General features: G+C 35.1%; 2 protein-coding genes across 3 annotated transcripts; one reads left to right on the top strand and one right to left on the bottom strand.

Annotated features, from left to right (window-relative positions):
- Positions 1 to 631: 631 nt before the first annotated feature.
- Positions 632 to 20,426, top strand: rhot1b (ras homolog family member T1). Of its 2 annotated transcripts, XM_082136845.1 has the most exons (20): positions 632 to 918; positions 2,181 to 2,239; positions 2,343 to 2,424; positions 2,950 to 2,993; positions 3,070 to 3,123; positions 3,673 to 3,725; positions 4,703 to 4,811; positions 6,122 to 6,223; positions 6,328 to 6,426; positions 7,328 to 7,436; positions 7,532 to 7,652; positions 8,107 to 8,191; positions 8,403 to 8,548; positions 8,706 to 8,806; positions 13,996 to 14,126; positions 14,574 to 14,657; positions 15,504 to 15,626; positions 15,846 to 16,048; positions 17,139 to 17,261; positions 19,741 to 20,426. In XM_082136845.1, exons 1-20 carry the CDS (start codon positions 882 to 884, stop codon positions 19,856 to 19,858), a joined length of 1,983 nt encoding a protein of 660 aa, XP_081992971.1. In that variant the 5' UTR covers positions 632 to 881; the 3' UTR covers positions 19,859 to 20,426. The 2 variants fall into 2 exon arrangements, with proteins under 2 accessions (XP_081992971.1, XP_081992972.1); XM_082136846.1 differs by lacking the exon at positions 17,139 to 17,261.
- On the bottom strand, positions 19,975 to 26,386 carry cd7al (cd7 antigen-like). The gene is made up of 4 exons (XM_082136996.1): positions 23,295 to 26,386; positions 22,670 to 23,023; positions 21,504 to 21,619; positions 19,975 to 20,998 (listed from the first exon to the last, which is right to left on the bottom strand). Exons 1-4 carry the CDS (start codon positions 23,527 to 23,529, stop codon positions 20,822 to 20,824), a joined length of 882 nt encoding a protein of 293 aa, XP_081993122.1. The 5' UTR covers positions 23,530 to 26,386; the 3' UTR covers positions 19,975 to 20,821.
- Positions 26,387 to 27,046: the final 660 nt, after the last annotated feature.

The following is a 27,046-nucleotide window of genomic DNA, read 5'->3' as shown; positions in this document are numbered from 1 at the left end:
AAAAAAGTATACTGTATTAATAAAACAAAACCACATATTTGTACTAGACGTGTGAAATTAATGTGGGAAAAAATAAATACTCTGAACCATAACTAGATTTACACAAACTGAGAAAGTCAAAAAGCGTTACTTTGTGCCCCGCTTTCCCCTAGTAGTTGAGAATCTTTGTTGTCAATATCATGTAGCTGCTTCGAATATTGCAAAAAAATTGCTTTATTTCACATGTAATTGAGAAAGTTCTTAAACGCGGAAGTCCGAATATAAAACCAACTTTACCTAAGTAACAAAATCAGGTGGAAGTGGTCACGCACAGTTTAAAACTTAGGCTAATACTGTTGGCTCATTTAAGATATTGTTTTTGTCTTTTTGTGTGTGTTTGGACGCTTTGGATAAAGGTTAATGAATAAATATAGGCTACATGTAATGTAAATGTACTGTTAATTGTTTAATATACTGTAATCTCAATGACACAAAAGGTTCTCGATGGAATGTATCTTGAAAACATGTGTAAATGGTTGTTTTCAACTAACAACTACGATTTTAAAACTGAAGAATCTTGCGTCTTCTTTTGACTTTTGCATTATTTGTCCCTTTGTGAGACCCGTAGGCATGTTGGAGGTCAGAAGGGGGCGTGTGTGCGCGTTACATCTACACCAGTCAACAGCCGCGCTGAGTGAATCCACTCCATAAATACCAATACTGATGTTTATATCATTCAGAAACGTCGTATCGCCTCATAATTTAAAAAAATAAACTTGTTTTGATTTTTACATAATGCCACGCTTATTTATTGTGAAGTTTGACGTGGATTGCTGTTAACGCCTGTAAAATCCTGACGATTATAAACGGGTAAATGCGACTTGACTTCAGAAGTGGGAAATATGCGAAAAGACGTGAGGATTCTGCTGGTTGGAGAACGTAAGTCTCTTATTAATGGGATGGTGTCCTTGTTTGTTACGAAACGACCGTAACCTTAAAATAAGTGAACCTTAAAATGAAATCAACATTTACACTCTTCCACTGAATTATTGAGCTTATAGGTGATATAAATGTTTGAAATTGTTGCATTGTAACATGAAATCGCAGTTTTGTCTGATGACAAGGTTACTGTACTGTCACTGCAGACTGTTATAACCTGCTCTTGTAATGACCAGCGCATGGCTTCATAACAGTAACATTGAACATTGACTCATTTGGTTAGATTTATGTATGACAATATGAAACAAGATGAGAGAGGGTTTGTGAACTTCATACAGTATCTAGTCAACGTTTTTGAGCATCTTTACGTGCCTGTTTCAGTCTGTTATCCATTACCATACTGTCTAGGACTAGGTAGACTGCTCACTACGTAGATTTTGCAGACAGCCCACTATCTTTTACTGTCTTGGTAGCCAGCTCACTGGGTTTACAGAAGGTTTTCTTGGTAGGCACTAGGCAGCTCACTAGGTTTACAGAATGACATCTAGGTAGGCAGCATTACAAAATACAATGTGTAAAAATAATAACTTAAAGGGATAGTTAAACTTAAAGGGATAATTCTGTCATCATTTACTCACCCTTATGTTGTTCCAGACATGTAAGAGTTTCTTTCTTCTGTTATTTTGAAGAATAATGGTAACCAGACAATTGATGGTAGCCATTGACTTCCATTAGTATTTCAAATGGAAGTCAATGGCTACCTTCAACAGAAACATAACACAATCATACAGGTTTGGAACAACATAAGGGTGAGTAAATTATGACAGAATTTTCATTTTTGGGTAAACTATCCCTTTAAGGGTTCTGAGTCCTATAACATTAAGATCTGTTGTGGTCCATGAAGACCTGTTTACAATAAAAGGAAGGATAGGTTTAGCTGTGACAGGTTTTTTTTATAGAATGCAAAAGGTTGGTAAATATCGTAGTTTGCCAAACTCAAATGTATTTGCCTATCTGATGATGATCTCTGTTAACTTATTTATGAGTTTTATGACCATAAGAGGGTTTCATCTGGCTTTAATGTAGACCTGGTAGCCTGTAACATTATGAAAGGACGTCCCCAGTCCCCATTAAATATAAATTAAAATTGCATGAGGCATTCTCGTGTCTAGGTTACATTAAGGATTTCAGAGTTGATCAGGTTGATCTGTGGAGATGAGGAAACCGGTAATGCTCTTTTATTTGTCTGTGTGTATAAACAGCCAAAGTGGGGAAGACATCCCTGATCATGTCATTGGTCAGTGAGGAGTTCCCGGCTGTGGTATGTATTATTATTACCATTACAGTCTCTGTAAAAATGATTGTTCTGACTTTATTATTTGCAACAGTGTTTGGTGTCAGTATGGATGTTTTTGTCATAATAGGTTCCTTATAGAGCTGAGGAAATCACTATACCAGCAGATGTCACACCAGAGAGAGTCCCCACTCATATAGTGGACTACTCAGGTATTAAACCAGCCGTTGAATTATGTACTATAGTTCAATGGCCGATACTGATGTATTGATTGATTTTATGATAGCAAAAGCACAACATTACTGACTTTCTTTTGGAGTGTCTATTTACACTGTGCAGCTAGCACAGCAAATACTGCCAGTAGCCCATCTTGTGTCAAAGGCTACATTAGGGGTTTGTGTAAGGGGATGACTTCAGGGAAATAAGTTTTCAAAAAGGCAGCATCCATTTATTACTTTTATAAATATAATATATAAACAGAAGATGTTGCTATTAATGCATAATGTTTTATAACATACTATGTTACACTGTTTCTGTTACTATTTGCTCTATGCACTATTAGTATTTACACAAAAATAACTCTTTTTTTTTTCTTCTTTTGCTATCTAAACTTACTGTAAATAGCCTTGCTCTTTTATCTAAAATTAAATAACTTTTTTATTTTTTGTAAATATTTTAATTATTATTATTAAATGGAGAGGAGATAACAATGTTGTTGTTTTTTTAAATATGTACAGAAGCTGAACAGACAGATGAACAACTGTATCAAGAGATATCAAAGGTAAGATGTGGATTCACAACGCTGGATTTTTTGTCGTTGATATTTTCAGAGAAATGATATTTGTGTCCCTTTTTAGGCCAATGTTATATGTATAGTCTACTCCGTGAACAACAAGAAGTCTATTGAGAAGGTGAGAGAACTTGATCATACATTCTAGTCTTCATTCTATAAGTCAGAATAACTTAATCGTTCATTAGAATAATCAGTAATTTTATCCATGATTTCCAAATCTGTCTGATTACTACAATTTACGTATTTTACATTCAATTAACAATTTATATATTTTATTTGCTCTTATATGGTACAAGTAAAGACCTGTTCACATCAAGAACAATAACTATGAAGATATATAACTATATTAGCGGCCATCCACACCAACTTATTTATTATAACTAGTTTTGCTGCAGGTATGTTGTATGCTACTTTAAATGATCAAGCACTTTAAAGTGGATTCTGGTTGGCTGTCAATGTTTTATCGTTCACCAGCTGGTAAAAATCATCCTGAAAGTGACTATAACAATATTGTTCCTCTCTGCTGTTATTGTTATAGTTGTGGTGTGGATTCTGACATAATTAAAATGATTATTAAATCTTTATAGTTATCGTTATAATTATCATCCTTGGTGTGAACAGGTCTTTCTATAGCTTTCAGATTTTGAAAATAATGTCATTGTCACAGGTGACAAGTCACTGGATTCCCCTGATAAATGAGAGAACAGACAAAGATAGCAGGTAGGTACCCGCTGGTATTATCTTCTGATGGGATGATCTTCTGAACTCCTTTCTCACATTTGGCTCCAGTATATTGCATAAATACAAAAGAGACCAAGATAAATGCCATTACAGTAAACACTACTGGTGCTCAGATTAATAGTAAACTATAATAAAAAGCAAAGTGGACTACGTGGCAGTTTTTAATCTTTTTTGTATATCATTGAAAATAATTTTTCACACTGAACTAATTGGTTAACTAATAATTGTATTATATATTTTTATGGTAAATGGTGTTATCAGAATGCACTGTCATCAGTTTGCCTAAAAGAACAACATTCTGATGCTTTACACACAATTTATGTGTGGTCAGTTTATTTAGTGCCAGCTTACATTTTGAAAATACAAACAATGAATGAAACTGAAAATTTACGTCAGAACAGTTTTACTAATAAAAAAAAAGTAAAAAAAATAAAAAGCCCGTATTTTATGATTGAGGCCCAAAGTTTGCCAAACTTTGAGTGACTGTTGGTTATTGCACATTCAAATGGGCAGTAGCTAAAATGCGTGGGAGAAAGAAAAGAAAAGAAAAACTGCAGTGGAAAATGCGTTCCTCTGAATATTTTTTCTTCTAGACCGTTGACTGCATCGTCGGAACAAGCCCAGCATAGAAAACCAAAAAGTTTGAGAACCACTGGTTTAAATAGTCCTGTATATGTCACCAGAGACAAGTCGTTACAGGAAGATCCTGTTATGACATTTCAAAATGTTTTATTTTTTATAATTGAAACACATACATGGATGAATTTTTCACAATAAAATCTATAACATACATTTAGAAAACAGATAGTAAGTCAGAATTCTCATTTGATGCTGACTTGAAATTCTTGGCAGTGTGTACAATAACACCCCTGGTCTATGGTATACAAAAAATAGCCAGAAACTGTTTGTGTTTACCTTTTTGTGTGTGTGTGTTTGTTTGTATGTGTGTGTTTAAGGGTTCCTCTGATCCTTGTGGGGAATAAATCTGATCTGGTTGAACACAGCAGTATGGAGACTGTCCTTCCTATCATGAACAAATACACAGAGGTAGAGACTTGTGTGGAGGTATGTAGAGCCATGCATACTCATATTTATTTGTATGCTGAGCAGCTGAATGTCTCCTAAAGCGGGGACACACTTAACGACTGTAAGGCCGATTATGAATGTAATTTGATACTTACGACTGATCATTCCCAAACACGCCAAGTCAGAGACAGAACTTTGCGTTCAGTCTGTGTTTAAAATCTGCTCCAGTTGTTGGAAACAGTATTTAAGTGTTTTCAGTTCAGTCTTAGAATGTTTCAGCTAGTCGTTAAGTGTGTCCCTGGCATTACCCTGATGTCTTCTTTAACTATCAAACAGGTCATTTGCATTCAGATTATAGTCTGAATGTTGTGTGGATTCCAGTAAAATCAATTAATTCATGACAATCAAAAAAAAAGTGTTAATTGCAAGGCAAAGTCAGGGATGTATAAGAAAGTAATTGATGATAAAAAAAAATAAAATAAAAAAAAAGGGGTGTGCATAAATGGTCTATGGTCTGTCAAGTGAGATCTAAAGATTTGAACTGTATTCATTTATGTTTTTTTGAACTATTTAACTTTGTGGGTTTAACATGGCACAGGCAATTTCACCTCTTTTTGAAAATTCTCTGTTGCTATTTGTCTGGTTCCTAGGTGAATTCCTTATGCTTCACTGTAGGGATTTATACTGCAATTTTGTTAATCAAGCTAAAGTCTCTAGTTGTCAGATTTGCAAATCGCTTAATATTATCTGGAAGTTTAAATCGCTCAGATAAAACAAAAAATCCTGTATTCCTGTCTTTTCTTTGACTGTGTATAACATTTATGCCTGGTTTCACAGACAAGGCTTAAGCCTAGTCCCAGACTAAAATGGATGTTTGAGCTGTCGTAACTGAAAGCATCTTGCATTGGCATATCTTAAAATATGTCAGTGCCATTGTCATGATGCACACCAATAAAGTATTTTTCTAAGGCATGTTTATAAAAGCTACTTAAAGAGATAGTTTACCCAAAAATGAAAATTGTCATCATTTACTCACCCTCATGTGGTTTCAAACCTGTATGAGTTTCTTCTGTTGAACAGAAAAGAAGATATTTTAAAGAAAGTTGGTAACCAGACAGTTGATGTTAGCCATTGACTTCCATAGTACTATTGAAAAAATACTATTGAAATCAATGGCTACCGTCAACTGTCTGGTTTTAATTGACAACATTTTCATTTTTGGGTGAACTATACCTTTAAATGTCCTAAATCTAACTAAATTTAAAGCTTACTCATGGCTTAATCTATGCCATATCTGTACAACCAGGGTTTTAATGTTTAATTTGCATCTTTTCTATCTCTTTTTTTAGTGTTCAGCCAAGAATCTGAAGAATATTTCAGAGTTGTTTTACTATGCACAGAAGGCTGTCCTTCACCCTACGGGGCCACTCTATTGTCCAGAGAAGAAAGAGGTCTGCACATCTTTGTGTATAAATACATTTTAATATGTAGTTGCATGAACCACACAGTACTTCATGTATGTGAAGTTTAAGTTTTTGTTTTTTTTGGTTCACAGATGAGATCTGCCTGTGTTCGAGCATTGACACGAATCTTTAAGGTGTCAGATTTGGACAACAATGGTGTCCTCAATGATTATGAACTCACCTTTTTTCAGGTGAGATTCCTGCTGTGTATGGCCTTTTAGGGTGCACGACACAATATGTGGTCACCCCCTTCTAATTAACAGGGTTATATCATGATGTTTTAGAGAATTGTTTGCTTCCTGTTTGTTACAACAATTTAGGGAGAACCCTTTTCTGCTCCTGCATAACATTGGTGTACAAAGTGAGGTCTATAATGAAATAGTTTATTCAGGTGTGGAAGAGCTTAACTGGCCTCCATAAAGCCAAGACCTGAACCACTTTCACAACATTAAGAAGAATTGAAACACCGGTCCCATCGCCAACATCAATGCCTGATTTAATTGATGTCCTTGATGTCCCTATGAACATGTTTTCATATTTATACACTTAAACAACCATTTGTTGGTCCTAACCTTAAAGAAGACAATCTAACTCTGTATTTTGCTTTAAGTCAAACCATAACCATATAATCAAACTAAAGGGTCAGTTCACCCTAAATTGAAAAATCTGTCATAAATTACTCACTCTCTTGTTATTTCAAACACACTTTCGTTCATCTTCGAAACACAAAATGAAAATATGAAGGAGGTGAAAACTATGAAAGATGGATATTTGATATGCTCCATGTATGCATGCTGATCAATGTTTATAATACAAGCCAAAATTAAATCTGTTTATCATATGGATTTCATTTACAACCTTTAACTTTTTGTAGCATCAAAGTTTTGGTGAAATGGACTTTCAGTGGAGAGACAGAGAGCTCTCAGGCTTTATTAAAAATGTCTTCATTTTTGTTTCGAAGGTTAACTGAATTCTTATGGGTTTGTAATGACTTGAGGGTGAGTAAATGATGACAGAATTTTAATTTTTTGGGGTGAACTACCCCTTTATGTTGTTGTGTATTCAATGTCATTGTCTGATTCTTATTTTTAGAGGACCTGTTTCAACACCCCACTTGCCCCACAAGCCCTAGAGGATGTAAAAAATGTTGTAAGTAAAAACCTGACGGATGGAGTGGATGACAATGGGCTCACTCTCAAAGGTAAGGCTGCATTTGTGAAGCTTAACATTTGCAAACTGCCCTGTGTTTGCTTAAATCTCCCCAGAAAGGAATATCCAGATTGTTTTTTTCCACAGGTTTCCTTTTCCTACATACTCTCTTCATCCAAAGAGGAAGGCATGAGACCACGTGGACGGTACTGCGGAGGTTTGGATATGATGACGATCTTGAGCTGCATCAGGACTACCTGTTTCCCCCGTAAGAAATACCACTTCCCATCAGTCACTCTTTCAGCAAGTCACATTCTCTTGTCATGGGTGGAAGCAGCAGCGTCTTATTACACCTCATTTCTGATTTCTATTCAGTTGGCTTGTTTGAAGAGACCTTTTACTGGGTCTTAGCTGTTCTGTTGGTTACATATTGTAATTGTGTCCACTGTTCAGTACAAAAAACTTTATAAATGAATTATTAAATTATTACATGTGATTATGTGAGTGCACAGAATATCTTTTTTGAGAAACAGATAAATGGTACAAAAATAATGTAACTGCTCTCTTACAGTAATTAAAATCAAGCTTGAACTCTCTTAATCTGGAACTTTCTTAATCTGCTTTGAACATTAGAGACTTTTCGGCAATCCCAATTTAATCCAACTATGCTAATCTGCTAATCTTACAGTTATCAACATCCGACTCTGTTTATGTTCCTACAGGTTAAAAATACCACCGGACTGCACCACAGAGCTCAATCACAATGCTTACCTGTTTCTACAGAGCGTCTTTGACAAACATGATAAGGTACAAGTGGTTGACTTCCTCAGACATTGACTGAAAAAAAAAGTTTATCATAATATTATATTAACATATTTATTAAGATGATCCTATTTGATCCTTTTGAAATGTCTAGATAAAAATGTCTGTCACAAATGTAGTGCTAGACTTAATTTGCCGTTTTCTGGATCATCATTTGTATCTTGTTTTTACTGAAGCTTGTTTGTTTCTGTTTTAGGACAGAGACTGTGCTTTGTCCCCTGAAGAGCTTATGGATCTGTTCAGTGTTTTCCCCTACATCCCCTGGGGACTGGATGTGAACAGTACGGTCTGCACTAATGACCAGGGCTGGATCACATATCAAGGCTATCTCTCTCAGTGGACGTGTGTATCAACCATGCCATGTGTCTTTGTGTCCTTAATGTTGTGAATGTGTTTTTGAACAGTAGAATTAATCTATTGATCATTGAAATGCTACCCTTTTGTTCATTTCTGTTTGGATGGTTCATCAGTTTATCAATTATCAATGTCATTTTTGCAGGTTAACAACTTACCTGGATGTCCAGCGATGTCTAGAATATCTTGGCTACCTTGGTTACTCTATTATTGCTGAGCAGGAGTCTCAGGCATCTGCCATAACAGGTAAGTTAAAAGACATATTTGCTATATATTGTATAACATATAATTATATACATATACAGTGGTGTCCAAAATTATTAGAACGGTACGATTTCTTAATGCTTTAAAAGTAGTCTCTTCCGCTCACCAAGGCTTCATTTAATAAAATACAGCAAAAACAGTAATATTGTGAAATATTTGTACAATTTAAAATAACTGTTTTCTATTTGAATATATTTTAAAATGCAATTTATTCCTGTGATCAAAGCAACATTTTTAGCGTCATTACTCCAGTATTAATAATAATAAATGTTTCTTGAGTATCAAATCATCATATTAGAATGATTTCTGAAAGATCATGTGACACTGAAGACTGGACTAATGATGCTGAAAATTCAGCTTTACCAACACAGAAATAAATTGCATTTTAAAATATATTTAAATAGAAAACAGTTATTTTAAATTGTAAAAATATTTCACAATATTACTGTTTTTGCTATATTTTGGATCAAATAAATTAAGCCTTGGTGAGCAGAAGAGACTTCTTTTAAAACATTAAAAAATCTTACCGTTCTAATAATTTTGGCCACCACTGTATAATTACTACTTCTTGGTATTTTTTAGCAAAAAGTCTGTATTTTCGAATATGCATTAATTGAGCGGGTTTTTAAAAGTGATGAGAAAATGACAGCATTTTCATCTTTGGGTGACCTGTTCATGAGTAACTGATCCCTCCTGTTGTTATTATGGTAATTGCAGATGCAGAAATCGAGTCCACTCGGTCCATGTACTTTTTGACCATTTCATTTCCTGTTTGGAGAAAACGAGAAATGAAAACCAACTAGTTTATTCGTTTTTTAGTTTAGTTTAAAAAACGAAAAATTTGATTTTGGCTCTTTTTTATTTTTCGTTTGTGGTTTACAAATTGGTTTATGGGTCCAATATTTCATTTGCACACGTGGGCAGCACTGAAACACCGCTTTCATCTGATTGGTCAAAACGCTCCGCCTTCAGTAAGCTACGAGCTTTCATTTCTGTCAGGCAGAATAAGAGTCAGTACGAGTGCGGCACTGACAAATACACTTTAATAAAATAATGTCTGAAACCACCACTCACTGTTAACTACGCACAATATTTGAAGCAGAAATATGTTGCTGGTCACGTAATTCGTGCTGCTGCTACTTGCAAGCGACCCCATTAATGTGAGCCACAGTATACAGTATGACAGATTATTTTAACATGATGTATTTCACATTGATAAATACAGTGCAAATAGTTCCGTCTCTTTGGATAAAAGGGAAGTGAAAAAAAAAAAACAGTAATAGGCTGAACTGTACCATGATAATATGTCTGTAACATTTACCACTCTCGTCTTTTATTTACATCAAAAGGCAGGTAGGCGTGTGTGACATATGTAGGCTTTAAATAATTTCGAAAATTGAATAGAAATAAAGTTTATATTTATGAATGTAAGCATGTGTAGCCTACTCAGTTCACATGAAAAGAAAGAGACAGAAAAGAGAGAAGCTAGAATCAGTGAACGTACGTTAATAGTGACAAAATTACCAGGTTTGGGATTAATTAAAATCATGTCGGTTGAAGAGCACGGCATACCTTTAAAATGTTATTAGTTTTATTATAAAACTAATACAATTTTATTACATACTGAATTGGTCGATGTTTCTCTGAGTTTTCTTTATTATGTTGGCTTGAGAAAGCCAGCATATATTTAAACATTATTATTATTATTTATTATTATTATGAGAAATTGACTCCGCCTAGAACTTTAATGTTTCACCAAATTCAGCTCAGACCTTCAGACTGGTCTGACTCGCTTATATCTTTTTTTAACTGGTCAGACTTGCTTTCCCAAAAAATTCATTGACTTGCGTTCTCTGAGCAATGAAGGCCAGACTACTTAATGCTGTCCACTAGAGGGGGTGACAGGATGATAAGTGTTTTCTATTCTCTCCCTGTTTGCATTAGTTTAAATGACAAATAAATGCATGAATTTCATTCATAAATAGGCCATATCTGTGTATCCACTCTCTAGTTTATTTTAAGATATTGTTATTCAAACTGGTATTTGCATTTAATGTTTGTCCATCTGGAACTTTTATTTGTCATGAGCTCTATATTTTAAGATGTAGTCTACTAGAAAAAAATATGATTCAACAACACAAACTCTGTTTTTACTCTGCAAATTTGTTTTCCTTTCAAGTAGGCTGTTGCCTACAAGTTATCCTGCTTTTTGCCATGGCTTGCCATACTGCCCAGAATAAACAATATTTTCTCCACACAGGATGTTTAAAAACCCTGCATGTAGTTTTTGTGAAGACGAGCGCATATCTTACAAAGGTTCCAGTTCTGTTTAGGCTATTGTAGTTTGTAATGCTTGTTATGTTCCTAAATTGATATAGGCCTAACACATTTAAACTCTATCTATCTATCTATCTATCTATCTATCTATCTATCTATCTATCTATCTATCTATCTATCTATCTATCTATCTATCTATCTATCTATCTATCTATCTATCTATCTATCTATCTATCTATCTATCTGTCTGTCTGTCTGTCTGTCTGTCTGTCTGTCTCTCTGTCTGACTGACTGACTGAGCGAGCTGCCTTTGTGAAAAATAGCAGACCACCTTTTTTAAACTATTATTTAAAACGGTGGTCTGCTATATTTCACAAAGAAAGCCCATTTGTGCGGACATTCTGAATATGAGCCTACTGTAAAATTAGCTGGCTTAAAAATGAGGATTGATCATTGCAGAATTATTCCAGACGCCTCCCGATGCTATTCGTATTGGAATTGTGTAGTCACAGATTATGAACAGATGTTTTGCACAACAAGGATATATATTCCCATTGGGTTGTTGGGTTTTCATGTTTTATGGGAACTTTAGACATAATGATTTTTATACTGTACAAACTGTGTGATCCCCTAACTCTAATGTAACAGTTATGGGCAGGTAATCTACGGACATCTAATGTTATGGACATATTATCATGGTACAGTTCAGCCTATTATTGATTTTTATTTCCACTTTCCTTTTATCCAAAGAGACGGAACTATTTGCACTGTATTTATCAATGTGAAATACATCATGTTAAAATAATCTGTCATATACTGTGGCTCACATTAATGGGGTCGCTTGCAAGTCGCAGCAGCACGAATTACGTGACCAGCAACATATTTCTGCTTCAAATATTGTGCGTAGTTAACAGTGAGTGGTGGTTTCAGACATTATTTTATTTAAGTGTATTTGTCAGTGCCGCACTCGTACTGACTCTTATTCTGCCTGACAGAAAGAAAAGCTCGTAGCTTACTGAAGGCGGAGCGTTTTGACCAATCAGATGAAAGGGGCGTTTCAGCGCCACCCACGTGTGCAAATGAAATATCGAACCCATAAACCGATTTGTAAACAACAAATGAAAAATAAAAAAGAGCCAAAATCAAAATTTTAAACTAAACTGAAAAACGAATAAACTAGCTGGTTTTACAAACAGGAAATGAAATGATCAAAAAGTACACGGACCCCACTCAAGTCAAATCACCTTTATTTATATAACGCTTTATACAATACAGCTGTTTCAAAGCAGCGTCACAATAATATAGAGAAAAATAACAGAATCAGTGTTGCAAACTTCATAAATTATGAGACAAATCCTTGATCTGTGATGTAGCCTGGAATTAAACCACACCCTGTTGATATCACTGTTTTCTGCAAAACTGCTTTATAGATGACATTAACTAATTTACAGTTTTTTTCAATCACTTTGGCACAAATCTCAAATGAGACTTTTTTTTTTTCTCAAAAAAATAGGTTCAGATCTCTGAACAATTAGTTTCTTGTTCACATCAGATTTGAATTTCTTATTGATTTAAGCAAATTGCATGTGCTTTGGCACATGTGTGCAAAAGAGTAAGTACAATTGTCTACAGTTTGCACAATGACTTAATGCGCATGGCTTGTTGATCAAAACTGATGAGTTGATTCTACACAACTCCTAACGTTCTTTCAACGCGTGAGCCATCACATGCAAAATGATCCATTCATTGATCAAAATCTGTCAGACATGTTATATTCCATAAATATTTAAGACATGGAATATTTAACCAACCAATCAAGTTTGTATTTTTACAGTACTTTTTTTTTTCTTCTAGAAATGTTACATGTAAACTAAAAATGATTGTCATGGAAGAGCAATAGGAAGATATGTAATTAAGAAGATACTGTATGTTAGAGAAAGAGATAATAGAGTGTGTAAAAATGAACAAGCAACTGAGAATTTTCAGTTGACGTAACACATTGCGGCAAAAATAAATGTACTGTAAAAACAGAAATGTTCATTTTCTTTTTGTGTACTACAGTGTTGACTTTTCCCAGTCAATTTTTACCTACTCTCTGAATCTGTATTTACACAGAAAAACTGACATTCTTGTACAGTATAGAAAGCAGTTAGTCAACAAAAAAACATGAAAAAAACATGAAATTTGTATATTAAAAAATTACTTCCATGGTGAAAAAGCATCTATACATTTTGACCAGTGTGGCTCACACGATGACAAAAACACTTTTTATTTGGGTGCCCTTGGCCAATTTACTAACACAATAACTTGGTTTTGAAACATGAATTAAATGTTTTAGGTGAGTTACTATGTTTTGCAGACATGCAATTGAGTTCTAATGTTCCAGCAAACACTTGTGACAATTGAGCTTACAGTTTAGAGAATGTTAAGACTGTTTCGAAAAATGTGCCAAAGCTATTGAGAAAAACTGTCATAATTAATGATCTTTACAAGGGAACTGAATCAACATTGAACTGACTTCAGCTGAACATCAGCCGAAATGCATCATTTTCCCTTTATCACTGTAAAGCTGCTTTAAAACAATCTGTATTGTATAAAGCGCTAAATAAATAAAGGTGACCTGACTTTATTTACATAGTGCTTTGTACAATACATATTGTTTTAAAGCAGCTTTACAGTGATAAACAGTAAAAAAAAAAGGTAATTGATGCAAACAGATTTCAATTCTGCTATAAAACAGTTCTAAAAAATACAGCTAAAGTCAGTTCAGTCTTGATTCAGTTCAGTTCAATGACTGTGTAAAATTCATCATGACATTATGTATTTTATTTTAAAATTCATACAAAATGAGTATGACAGCTGTGGTGTTGACTGAATGTTTTTGCTCATGCTAGTGACCCGTGATAAGAATCTCGACCTTCAGAAGAAACAGACGCAACGGAATGTATTTCGCTGTCATGTGTTTGGACTAACTGGAAGTGGCAAAACTGGTTTCCTGCAGGGCTTCCTCGGCAGAAACCTTGTGGTCAGTTACAAGAAAAACATTTTTAATTGAATATCTATATAGACAGCTTACCTTCAAATAAGTATCCTGTCTGGATTATTATTTTTTTTATTTTTTTTTGTGCTAAATATATTATTGTGGAATTAAATAAGCAGTTTGGGTAACACTTTACAACAAAGTTAAGTTTGTTAAAATGTGCTAAATCCAATGCATTAGGGATTATGTTGTTTGTTCATAGTACGAACATGAAGTAATTTGTTCATAGCTCAGCTGTTGCACAGTTAGATTTCATCAGAACTACTCTGTCTAGAAATGAGAGGAACAACAGCAACATGATTTTGAAATATTTTGCATGCTTATCTGTGGTAGGGTATTATTTGCAATTTATTCATTAAAAAATGTGACATTGTGTAGTTTCAGATGTGACATTGTCATGATTGCTGTTTATTTACTGTCTGTTCCTCACAGCATCAGAGGACAATAAGAGAAGAGCATAAATCATATTATGCAATCAGCACTGCACACGTGTACGGACAGGAGAAGTACTTGTTGGTAAATAGTTTTTCCTTACAGAATCTTACACATTAGAGGTTTTTTTTCAGTTTGTGGAACTAGTTTCTGAACACTCTTTTCAAAAAGTAAAGAGAGTGGTGCAGGGATGAGTTCAAAACCCGGAAGACTAATTTGCTACTGGTTCCATCGAGATTTTCCAATGGGGTTTAAAATGTTTTTTTTCAATTTGTGAGTAACATAAGGTCTGTGATAAACATAACTTGATGATTCTTGAATCTTGATTCTTGAATTACATGCTCTACCATGTAAACTGCACACACTCACACCCCAAACGCTCTTATCTAGGTACTTCAAAATTCACATTTTCGCTATGGGTGTGTGTCTAATGCTGTAGAACAAAATGTCCAAGTATCATCAAGTTATATTTACCACAGACCTTCTTTTTCTCATAAATTGAAAAAACCCAGTATAAAACCCCAGATGAAAATCTTGAGGAAACCACAGGCGAATAAGGCTTTCTGGGTTTTGCCGAAATGCATCATTTTCCCTTTATCACTGTAAAGCTGCTTTAATAAAGCTGCTGTATTGTATAAAGTGCTAAATAAATAAAGGTGACCTGACTTTATTTACATAGTGCTTTGTACAATACAGATGAAAATCTTGAGGAAACCACAGGCGAATAAGGCTTTCTGGGTTTTGACGGAAGACTAATTCGGTCTATTACAGTTCCTTAAACCATTTGAACTTGCATCATGCATTTAATCCATTTAAAGAGTTTAGAGAATTGACCACCATTTATCATTATTTGTACTATTTATCATTTTTTTTCGAAAAGTAAACTGAATCTTTGAAACTTTGTTCTAAGTTCCTATGTTTTTCCTTCAGCTCCACGAAGTCTTTCCAGATTTTGATTTCCTGTCTGAGACAGAACTTTCATGTGATGTTGTGTGTCTGATCTATGATGTCAGCAACCCCTGCTCTTTTGAGTTCTGCTCACGAATCTTCAAGGTTTGCTATACTGACACAGTGTTGTTCACAGTATTGTTGTTTTATACTTTGTCAATTCTTTTGCTATCTAAAGAAAAAGCATAGCCAATACTATGCTGTCTGTTTAATAGAGAGAGCAAAAAAAAATGTTCCTTTATGACTAATTTAAACATCCTATATTCTGCATGTATTCGGATATACAGTATGTGTTCTAAATGCACGTTTTACCTCATTTCCCAGCAACACTTCATGGACAGTAAGACTCCATGTATGCTGATTGCCGCAAAGTCAGACCTGCCAGAAACAAAGCAGCAATACTGCATGACTCCACTGGAATTCTGCCGCAAGCACAAGATGCCTCCGCCTCAGTCCTATACCTGTAACACAGCTACGGCTCCCAGCAAAGACATCTTCATCAAACTCACCACCATGGCCGTGTACCCGTAAGTGTGTTTACATTGTCCACAATTATAATATTTTTTGGGTATTTTAACACATTTGAAGCACAGTAGAGTTTGCCTCTGCTTGTTAATTCCTTTTAGGGTGTTTTAAGACAAGTGACTTATTACTATAAATTAAAATTTTTGAATTCTCTCCGTTATCTCTGTTAACTCTTTCCCCGCCATTGATGGAATTTTCCGGCTTTCCGTGTTTTACTGTTATATGGTGAGGGCCGCTATTAGACATCTTCTGAAAGAGTACTGAATCTCCCGATCAAAATACATGTGAAAAAGAAGCAGAAACAAGCAATATCATATGTAAGCGGATGCATATGTAAAATAATGCGATCATCAACATTAAACAGCATATAAATCAAATGTTACCAAATGAAATGTCGACCCAGGAAGAGCTATAGGACTGTGCAAGCATTTGGGGGTGTTGATGGACCTGATCTATGTTTTGATCATCGTTCTGAATCCAATCTAGATGTAGCCTTTGACAAAAACCCGATTTTCTCAGCTTTTTGCTCAAAATGTTGCTGTTAACTGTAACTTACCCACATTTAAGTGTTGATAAAAAAAGAATGCATTAAAAGCTGTAAATAATTTAAAAAAATATTTTTTTTTAAAGCAGATAGTCTGTTCTTTCTTTTGAGATATTGCATGATCAGATATTCATACAACAAGATATTTTGGGGGCCATTAAACTTTTGTGAAAATGATCAAAAATGCTGGCGCTGGCTGGCAACTTTTTTCAAAAATGCTGGCGGGGAAAGAGTTAATTTACTGCTCTTGTTTATCTCTCAGGGTATTTTTTCCAAATGCAGATAACAATAAAAAGAGTACATGGTCAGGTGGTTTACTCAGAAGTGAGTCAGTTTGTGAAGTCCCAAGCATGTGAAGACAACAAAAGAGAAAACAACAGAAAATGTTACACTTGTTAGTAGTTTAAAAAAAACTTGAGGAACACTCAAATGTGCTTTTAATTGTTTCCCTTTTTCCCTTTATCTGTTAACTCAGAAGTACACTATATCTTGTTTCTTAGAAATGCCTCATTTCTGTCATGTGCTTGTATCTTTCTGTGTGTTGGCAGCCATGCGCGTCTGCGCTGCATGTGTACCTGTAACAGGTGCACTTTCTGTCTGTGTCAGAACTTCCTCAACTCTGAGCTTGTGCAGACGGTTCGGACCAAACTCTACACTGTCGTCTTTAGCAGGTTCTCAGGATGCTTTTATCTTGCTTCATTGCTTTTCCTCTTTGTTTTTTACGTATCTCTTCTGCATTTATCTTTATTCATTCACTTTTTTTCTTCATTACTGTCATGCCGATTCCCATTAATTTTCTTTCATTCAGCTTTTTGTTTTGGCCTGGCATAATGTGCTAATACATTTTTGAATATACTATATAGTCATAATACAATATAGATTATATGAACATGCATTGTGGAGAGGCCCTCTAGGCAACAGAGCTGCTGAAGTTATGATCTTCTGTGGACTGTCACCTCTTTTCAGAGTTGGGCTGTAGATTTTTGGATGGGTTACAAAGCATTTTTGGATACTTTTTTCAATTCAGTCCTGCTTATTTGTGTAGCAGTTTTCAGAAAGTATTGTTCCAAAGGAGATTTACAAAGTATAGTGTCTCACAAATTCCCCCAATGAACAAGCAAAATGACAAGGAAAAAACTCCCTAAGATATTTAAGTAGATGAGAAAAAATCCTTTGTTGGAACCAAGAATCTGGGGACTCTCACGCTGGGGAAGCCCACCTCCTTATGCTTTATACAAACATTAATGCCTGCATACAAACACATGTTATTTTGAGGATTAGCTGTATTACAGTTTTTTTCGATTGCTAAACGACAGTGGGCACAACTGGAGTCACATGTGCAAAACTCTAACTACAGTCTGCACAGCAGCAGTTCATGTGGACCAAACTCTAGTTCGTTTTTCATTGCTTGAACACAGTTTTCAAAACTCTACACACTTATCCCATACTTTAACCACAACCTGCACAACACTGTGGATTTACAGCACTTTGTTCAAATGCTAACACACTGCTGTCAAAACTGTGAACCACACATTCAAAACAGAATAGATTTCAGCCTTGTGCCTTTCAAACACTGCTGATTGCAATTTCAGCTGAAAGGCTAAGCAGGGGTCTTGTTTTAGACTTGTTAGTGAACACACGCGCATATAGGTGTGTGTATGTATATATATATATATATATATATATATATAGGTAGAGCTCAGAAAGACTAATTTTGGAAATGGAACAAGGAAGACGGGTTCGTGGAGGGAGAAGGGTGGCAGGGAGAGGGCGGATGCGTGCCGGATGTGAGGACACGAGTCCAGAGGACTGCCAGGGATGGATAAGGCACTCCAGAAGGTTCTTCCACAGGTGCATGGCAAGAGAGAACATTAGATGTGATGTTGATGAAAACCTGTGGCCTGATGCTAGAGAGAGACAGGATTAGCCCCTCAATTATTTGTTCGAATTACAGTATGTACTTTTAGTTTCTACCTTTTTTTCTCTCATTACTGTAATTCCGTAAATTACTACAGACTATTGAAGCAAACTGCTCATTTTCATTTACCTTAAAGAGTTATGTTCTAAAAATGTAAATAAATCACGTGAAAGAATGTCACTATTTTCTTTGAAGAAAATATTACTTTGTATGAAGTCACTGAAATTGTTCAAACTGTAAAGATGAAAAGTTAGTATTTTCTGAATTGGTGTTTGATGCTAGTGTTTTTCCTCTCAGTGTGTTCTGAGTGACAGTGTGTGTTATCTCAGTGAGGGTTGTGCATAGTGTTGGCTGCACTGAGCCTGTTTTGAGCCATGTGTTAAGAGTTGTGTTGCTTGGAAAGAGTTTTGCAGGTGATTTGAACTGTTTAGCTCAGGTGACTGTTGGTAGTGCAGACTGTAGTTAGAGTTTTGCACATGTAGCTCCAGTTGTGCTCACTGTCGTTTAGCAATCGAAAAAAACTGTAATGTTAATATTACGTTTTTTTTTGTTTTTTTGTGTGTGTGTGTGTGTGTGTGTGTGTGTGTGTAATTAGACCTAATGATTATAATGACTTGTATTAAAAAACAAACCATGCAATATGCAAGTAGTAGGGATATACCCTTATATAACATAAGGGTATAAATATAACTTGTGGATTTTGGGTTGCTTGAGTGAATTGAGCACTTTCCTGCACATTCTACATGCTTCTTAAATTCAATATCTTTGTCATCCTCATCTGACTTGCAACTTGTGACAGCAATTTAGTTTCTCATTTTCACACAAGTTTTAAGTTGCAACACAGTGATTCTGCTATCACCCTTTTCCTCTCTATTTCCTCTTCTTAAAGTTTCTTTGTGTTCTCCATCTGTCATTGCCATTTCTTGACTATGAAATTGTCATCGTCATCTTTGACTGAGTTTTGTAACATTTTAGTGTCAAGCTTTTCCTCCTTTTCTTTCAATAACACTGTTTGTATATTATATCTATTTATTTGAATTCTTTGGTTTGTCACTTTTTGGGCATCGTTCATTAAACTTGTGTCTGTTTTCCCCACAGAATGTTCCTAAATGTTTTATTTGCAATTATCTTAAGTTGCAGCCACGTAACTGTATAATTAGTACAGTTCTAAATGCAAGCTACTAAACATTAATTGAACCTTTTTCTCTTCATTTCTGTTTGCTCTTTTTTAGGCATATTACCCATTCTGACCTGAAGAGCTCTACATTTTGGCTCCGAGCGAGTGTTGGAGCCACTGTTTGTGCTGTTCTAGGCTTTGCCATGTACAGAGCCCTCCTCAGATCTCGATGAGCAGACCCTAAAACGTACATCCCTCACTTCCTGTCTGCCCTAGCTATCTCCCATTTGCAGAAGAATCAATAGAAACAGGAATATTTCGTTTTTAAGAAAGAATGCATGACGCAACATAGCTGTTATATTTCTATTTATTGTCAAATGTACATTCCCATGACTTGAGACTCTATTTGAGACAGAAAACTATAAAGTTTTTCATGATACAAGCAAATTGTAAATATGTACATGAGAGATAATATTTATTTGTTGCCATGTGAATAAAACATATAGCATTCATATTTAAAGCAAACAAATGCCACACTTTGCTCTCACTTTTATCTCAAACTGTCAGATAGACTGTTAGCGATCTGTGGTCCACTGTTTTTGAACCAAAACCAACCAAGTGGCAGACAAGACCGGAAGCCTGTCTGTGAAACTGTGGAAACACTTCATCTAAACTTTATTTGCATGCTTTAATGTGTTACATGCCTGAAAAATGATGTGAAAGTCTTTATCAACGGCATTTTTTTCCCTTGTCAGTTTCCATCATTTTCCAACCTTTCAATAAACAGGTCCTGCAACATTATTTTGTGATATTGCAACATGTTTACATGGAGACAGTGGGGAAACTACCATTCTGTTCTTATTCAGTTCCACACAAGGGACAAAAACGGCAAATAAAGATATTGCAAGTGTGTACTTAAGATATACAAAATACTTTTATCTGTCTTTTATCATATAATATATACATTTTATACTTTACTTTATACTTAAAAAACATTTTTGTATAAAAAGGATACAAGCTGAGATTTTGTTTTTGTAGCAAAAAAATGACATGTCTTAAAAGTACCTTTAACAAAGAGGTAGAGATGAAAAGACCAATTTTATGCTATCAAACACCTTTTAATGCTGATGATTCAGCATCATCATGAACGTCAACACTGAAGTAGAGTGACTTCTTATTCACTACATTTTGTTGAATCAGTTTACATAGAGGTTTTCCTTGCTGAACAAAGTGGCCACAGAGCTGTTTTCTTCTTCCAGTTTTGCAATATCAGCCTGACAGCTTGTGGCTTTTCTTTTGGCCGGCCGCACCCCAGTCATCTCCTCGTAAACAGGAACTACAGGCTGAGGCTTTCTACGGTTGGGCCTTTTACACTATGTGAGAGGAAATCGGTATAAGGGAGGGTTTAACTGAAACAATATATGGTGGGGGGTAAACCATATATGGTTAGAAAGACACCACCTTTAAACCACAAATTTGCTGCAAATCGCTGTCAACAGTGTCAGGATTTTTTTTTTTTTTTTACCAATATAACAATTAAACATTATATTGTAAAATAGTTGCAATGAAACTTTCAAATGTGCTCTTTCTCATATTATAATTTTATTATTACTTTATTATAATCATTGGTATATTCCCCAATGATGGGGTCCCTAATATAGGGCCCACTTTTTTGAGGAGGATGAAAAAAAGGTCTATGGACCTATTATTAAATGCACTTTCTTCTATTTTCAGTGAATAGCAGACATCTTGACCATAATTAGGAGTATTTCTATTTCATGTCTTTTTTCCTAAAGAACAACCTAAACAGGGTGGCGCAGCTTACCCCACTCTCCCCATCCATTGAATTTAAAAACAAACTTGAAACTAAATACTTACACAGTAAGCTGCAGCGAGAGTGAAAACCAGAACCCCCAGCAGACATGCAGCTCCAGAGATCACATACAGCAATGACAGGTAGCTTAAACAATCACACGATGGCAATGGCTCATGAGCTGCAACACAGTCACAACAAACACAATCACAATAAAGGAATATGCTGCAATACTACTGTATATAATGCATTGTATTTCCACAGCTCTCATGTTTTTTTTTTTTCATTTTATTTTAAGATATGCTGCTGATTTTGTGAGCCATCAATGAATATACATAATATATATATATATATATATATATATTTTTTTTTTTTTTTTTTCACAGGCAGATATCTGCCCTTATCTGCCCTATAAATCAGTCAATAAGAAATAGGTTGAACACATGTAAAGTGGGTTATTTTATAGTATTTATTATGGCTATTACTAAACTTTAGTTCATACTTAACTATTATGGATTTATTGTAGCCATTTGTATCGCACACATATAAGTAGGAGCCAAACGAATTGTGCACAAAATGTATCTCTTTTTCAGTAAATGCACTAGGTAGGTTTCGGCCCAAGTTTATTTTATTAAAATTTTCAGTCTTAGGTTCTGTAACAATCATCTGCAAATAAAAAAAGAACAGTACACAAAAAAGAACAAATGCTTTTGTGGTTTCTGCTTCCTTATGAGTAATTTGAGACTTTCACTGCTTGACTGCATCAGATTGTCAAGTTTCAATCACAGTAGCCTACGTTGATGCATAAACAGGGGTAGTAAATTGCAAGTAATCTAATGTAGATCTAATTGTAGATTTGATGGATTTGAAAATCTTTCATTCCAGTTTAACATGACTAGCATGTTGACTGAAAGATTCGAATACTACAAGCTAATGCACTGTAAAATAACAGTAATCAATCTGTTCCTGTTGAGGTTTATTAATTGATTATCCTACATTTGTATCCAAAAACAACACACCACACTGCATGAAAATAATGCACTGAGTTAACTATTTACTGTTGAAAATGAAGCGCATCTGTATGATTTCTGTTTGTTAAGATGATGGCATTAAATGCAAGATTAACCTATTTTGGCTATCCACTGTTTGAGCGGGACATCACCATAGAGCTGGATCTAGACTGTTTTATGTAAACACATATTTGAAAGTAATATAAATAAAGGTCACCTACAGAAGTCTCCAACATAGATGAAGAAATCCATCTTGCCAGGGATATTCTTATCATGTGGAAGACTGCCATAGTAGAATTCACAGTGGTACACGTCTGTGTCCTGACCCTGCAGGTTTGAGATTGTCAGATGAACTGTGTGGTTTTTCAACTCATCACGTACTGTGATGCGATCCTTGTCCTCAGATTTATTGATGGTTGATAATAATCCTTCAGAAAGATACAGTACTCGTCTGGACTGCAGCAACCTGCGTTCCAGTGAAAAGGCGAATGGTTTTCCTTCCTTATTGGATGATTCGCAGGAAATGTCAATGGATGAATTTCTTACTCTGTGGATATAAACAATACCTCCATGTGCTGAGGTGAAATGGCTACAAGTTAGAAACATTTGTATAGATGAATCACATGTATTGAAAAATTAATGAAAGTTACACACACTAATAGAACTGCTTTAGACTGCTAAAATAAAATCTAACAAGTCTTACGAGTATACTTTTGTTAAACTTTAAATAAACATTAGCTTCACTCCTGACCATTTTATGTAACAGTGTATTAGTCAGTCTTCAAATTATCTTCACAAAAAAACACTATAACAAAAAGGTTAGAACCAGTATGGAATTTAACTTACCATTTACAGAGGGGGTGATAAGAAACAAGAGAACAACATGAGCATACTTCAAACCTAACATTATGAAAGAGGAAATTAATTGAGAGACCAGTGACCGTGGTAAGAAAGTCAAAACTGTCTGAGTGTAACAAAGAAATAATCTCAGATGAACATGAGGAGAGTGTTTTGACTCCACCTTGAATGGGGTGTGGGGTTTGGGGGCCTTTAAAGAACAAGAGGAAAAGGAAACCAGCATAAGTTGGTTTGTCAACTTCAGTTAATCTACGGTTTCACAACGATTTTTGCATACAGTCATCTTCACTCTGTTAAATAACTCAAAAGAGTAATATGTTTGATAATATTTACACATGGAACCATAAATATGAAAGTACAAATCAATCTCAGACGATTATGAGTGGTAAATCAAAATTACACAAATTAAATTGACTGTTTCATTGCAATCTAAAAAGATAGAAGAGATATGCAGACTCAGCTCTTTTCCCTGGATACAACAACCAAATGAATCTGAAGTTGTTTGAATAAAACTGATCTTTTACTTTTTCAATGCCAATAACTTTTTTCAGAGCTTATTCACATCACAGAACCATCAGTTATACTGCCTCTAAAAAGGGAGTACAGAGAACAGAGAACACAGACACGGGACTAAACAGAAACAGATTTGGTCGTGAAAACAGGAACAGGAACTCTGGATTCAAGTTATCAATCTGCATCTGGACACATGTACACATTACACATCTGAGAGGGCAGGAAAGAAAGTAGTCTAAAAAAGATTGTCATCTTATGTAGAAACATTCTGCTGGAGCCACAGAATGAATATTTAGACCTATCCTTTTCAAAGTCAGCAAAATGCTGTATATCATTTAGACAAAATGTATTGTTATTCGGGCCAAGAAAAGAAGGAAAACAAAACAATAGACAACTAGGAACAGAGACAGTTGGACTTTGCTCCAATCAAATGCTACATAGGTCAAAGAACCCAAACTCCATCAGGTGACAAAAAAAAACAAAAAAAAAACAAACAAACATGACTGATTCCCAAGCATCTCTGTTTGGAGAATATGCTTACTAGTGAAATATTTATAACAAAATGTTTTCAACTTCACCTTTGTAAGGGTTAGGCTTTTGAGGCTTTTTGTAAGTGTAAGAGGTAAACGAAACTTCTGTGAGAATGTTTTCAAATGTGGTTTCTTGTTTTTATAGAATATGTGTGTTCTCAGAAATGTTTTGTGTTATGTTCATTAAAATGCTTTAACCGTTACGTCTCAGGGCTGAACATGGTGGATTTCTGCAGACAAAATTTCTCATGGTCTGGCAATCATCTGTGATATAAGTTTGAATATTTACAGTTTTCACTCAGAAAAGAAGAAAAAAAGGTGTTTGACTGTTGTTCAGTTTAATTAAAATGAGCTAAAGCAACACACTTTTGAACATTTTGTCACAAATTAATTAACGTGTTCAATCCACCTATTTAAAACTAAAGTTTATCTAATCCATTTTAGTTGACTTACTGTAACTGGGCATTATCTATTTTCTCACAAACCATCTAATGCTGGTTTCCTTATCCTCTTGATCTTTAACCCAAAACCCCTTCAAGGTGGAGTCAAAACACTGCACTCATGTTCATCAGAGATTATTTATATCTTAAAATGTCAGTGCAATTGTTTTATCTCAAGATGAACACCAGTAATGTATTTTTTTAAGGCATGCCTATAAAAGCAACTTAAATATATTAAGGCCTAATCCTGGCTAAATTTAAGCTCCGTCTGTAAAACCTAGGCCTAAGTTTTTTAAATTTATCAGTAAGGGAAATACCCATTAGTGTTTAATGTTCCGTTACGACAGAAATTTAGAAGAGTTTTAGAGTTAATGTTTTTGAATTTCGTGGTTAACTTAGTGATATGATACTTATGGTGTGAGTTTAGTTGATTCACTCACAACTATGTCAGTACCGACACCAGCATTGCCTTATTTTTTCATTCTACATTTCATAATCCATGATTCTCCACCCCATAAAATCGTTTGTTCAATGAATTTAATTCAGTCTTGAAACGCGATCCTGCAGATTTGCCATGTACATCAGGCCCTTCCTATCGAAGCAAGCTACACAACTCCTTGTCCAAGCTCTTGTTCTATCCAGACTTGACTATCGTAACGCTCTCTTGGCAAGCCTTCCGGCATGTAGTCAAACCTCTGCAACTGATGCAGAATGCTGAAGCAAGAGTGGTCTTTAACAAGCCGAATAGAGCACGCGTCACAACTCTATTCATCAATTAGCACTGGTTGCCAATTGCCGCTTGCATCAAATTCAAGGAACAAATGAACAACCACTGGCTCGGCACCCCATACCTAAACTCACAGCAAAGTGCCCTCTAGCCTGCGTTCTGCAAGTGAACACCGCTTTGTGATGCACAAAATCACTTTCACAGACCTTTACCTTGACTGTTCCATGCTAGTGGAATGAACTGCCAAACTCAACCCGAGCTTTATTGATTTTCAATAAACGGCTTAAGACGCATCGTCAACACTTGACCCATTAATACTAACCCTTGCATTCTATTCTGTATATCTCATTTTATATATATATATATATAAACTTGCCATGTACTGTGCTAGACCAACTGTGATTAGTCACAGCACTTACACATTGTTGCCCTATTGTTGGTGTAATTGCTTCTATTGTTCTGCTTATTTGTAAGTCGCTTTGGATAAAAAAACATCTGCTAAATGAAATGTAAACGAAACGTTTCCACACAAATTAGCACAATCAGTTTAGGTCAATACTGTATGAAAGAAAGAAGTTCATTTAAACAAATCTTTTGTTGAGTCAACTTAAATTCTTAAAGTGTCATGATACTAACCAGCAATTGTGCATGTTAGTTTCTGATTAGTATGACACAGGAACTTACATTTATTATATTGTAACCAACCGTAACTAATTGGTGGAAAAGTTACTTAATTTCATTGAACAAACCTTTAAAAAAACTAAACATTTTTATAGGAAGCATATTACATGTGTACAGTAAGATAAATTTTGCCAAAAGATGGTTTTAATACTGTGGCCAAAACATCTCCACTATATAACGAAGCTTACTCAAAACTGTTGGAAAAACACCTCAGTTAGCACCAAATAGCATGACAAGAGTGGGCAAAGTTGTTTTCATGTGTGGAAAATAACCTTAAAACCATTTTGACTGGTACTGTATTGTATATTAAAATCAAAGCAATGAAACACACTCAAACTTTACAAACTTTAGAATACAGTTGTTTATTTCACAACATCAGTCCATAAAAAACCCTACCTTTCTACTTTAAATCAGGAGCAACAATCATAACAATACTTCTTGGCATTCCAAGTTATACCAAATTAGGAAGTAAAGACAAAAACCAATGATGTAAAAATCAAGTAAATTTAAAGCAGGGGTAGCCACCCCCGCTCCTGGAGAGCTACATTCCTGCAGTTCAGTTCCAGCATTGCTCCATCACACCTGGAATTTTCAAGTAAGCCAAAACACCATGGTTAAAAACATGTGGGTCAAGTGTGTTTGTTTGACTCTGCAAGACGGTAGATCTCCAGGAGTATGGTTGGCTACCCTAAAAGAGATAAATTTAAATTGTGACTGTCTGACAAACACTTAACTGGTAAATATCTTCAGCCAAATTTTCCTGCTTTCCCTAAATGATAAAACAGACGTCACATTCTTCTTGTGAGGAATCCATTACATGAGACTAAAACCCATGGGTGAAATACAAAA

Source organism: Leuciscus leuciscus (assembly GCF_965113295.1).
Source record: "Leuciscus leuciscus genome assembly, chromosome: 14".
In the NCBI taxonomy this organism is placed as follows: domain Eukaryota; kingdom Metazoa; phylum Chordata; class Actinopteri; order Cypriniformes; family Leuciscidae; genus Leuciscus; species Leuciscus leuciscus.
Note: the sequence above shows the minus strand (reverse complement) of the source record. Positions and strands in the feature narration are given on the sequence as shown.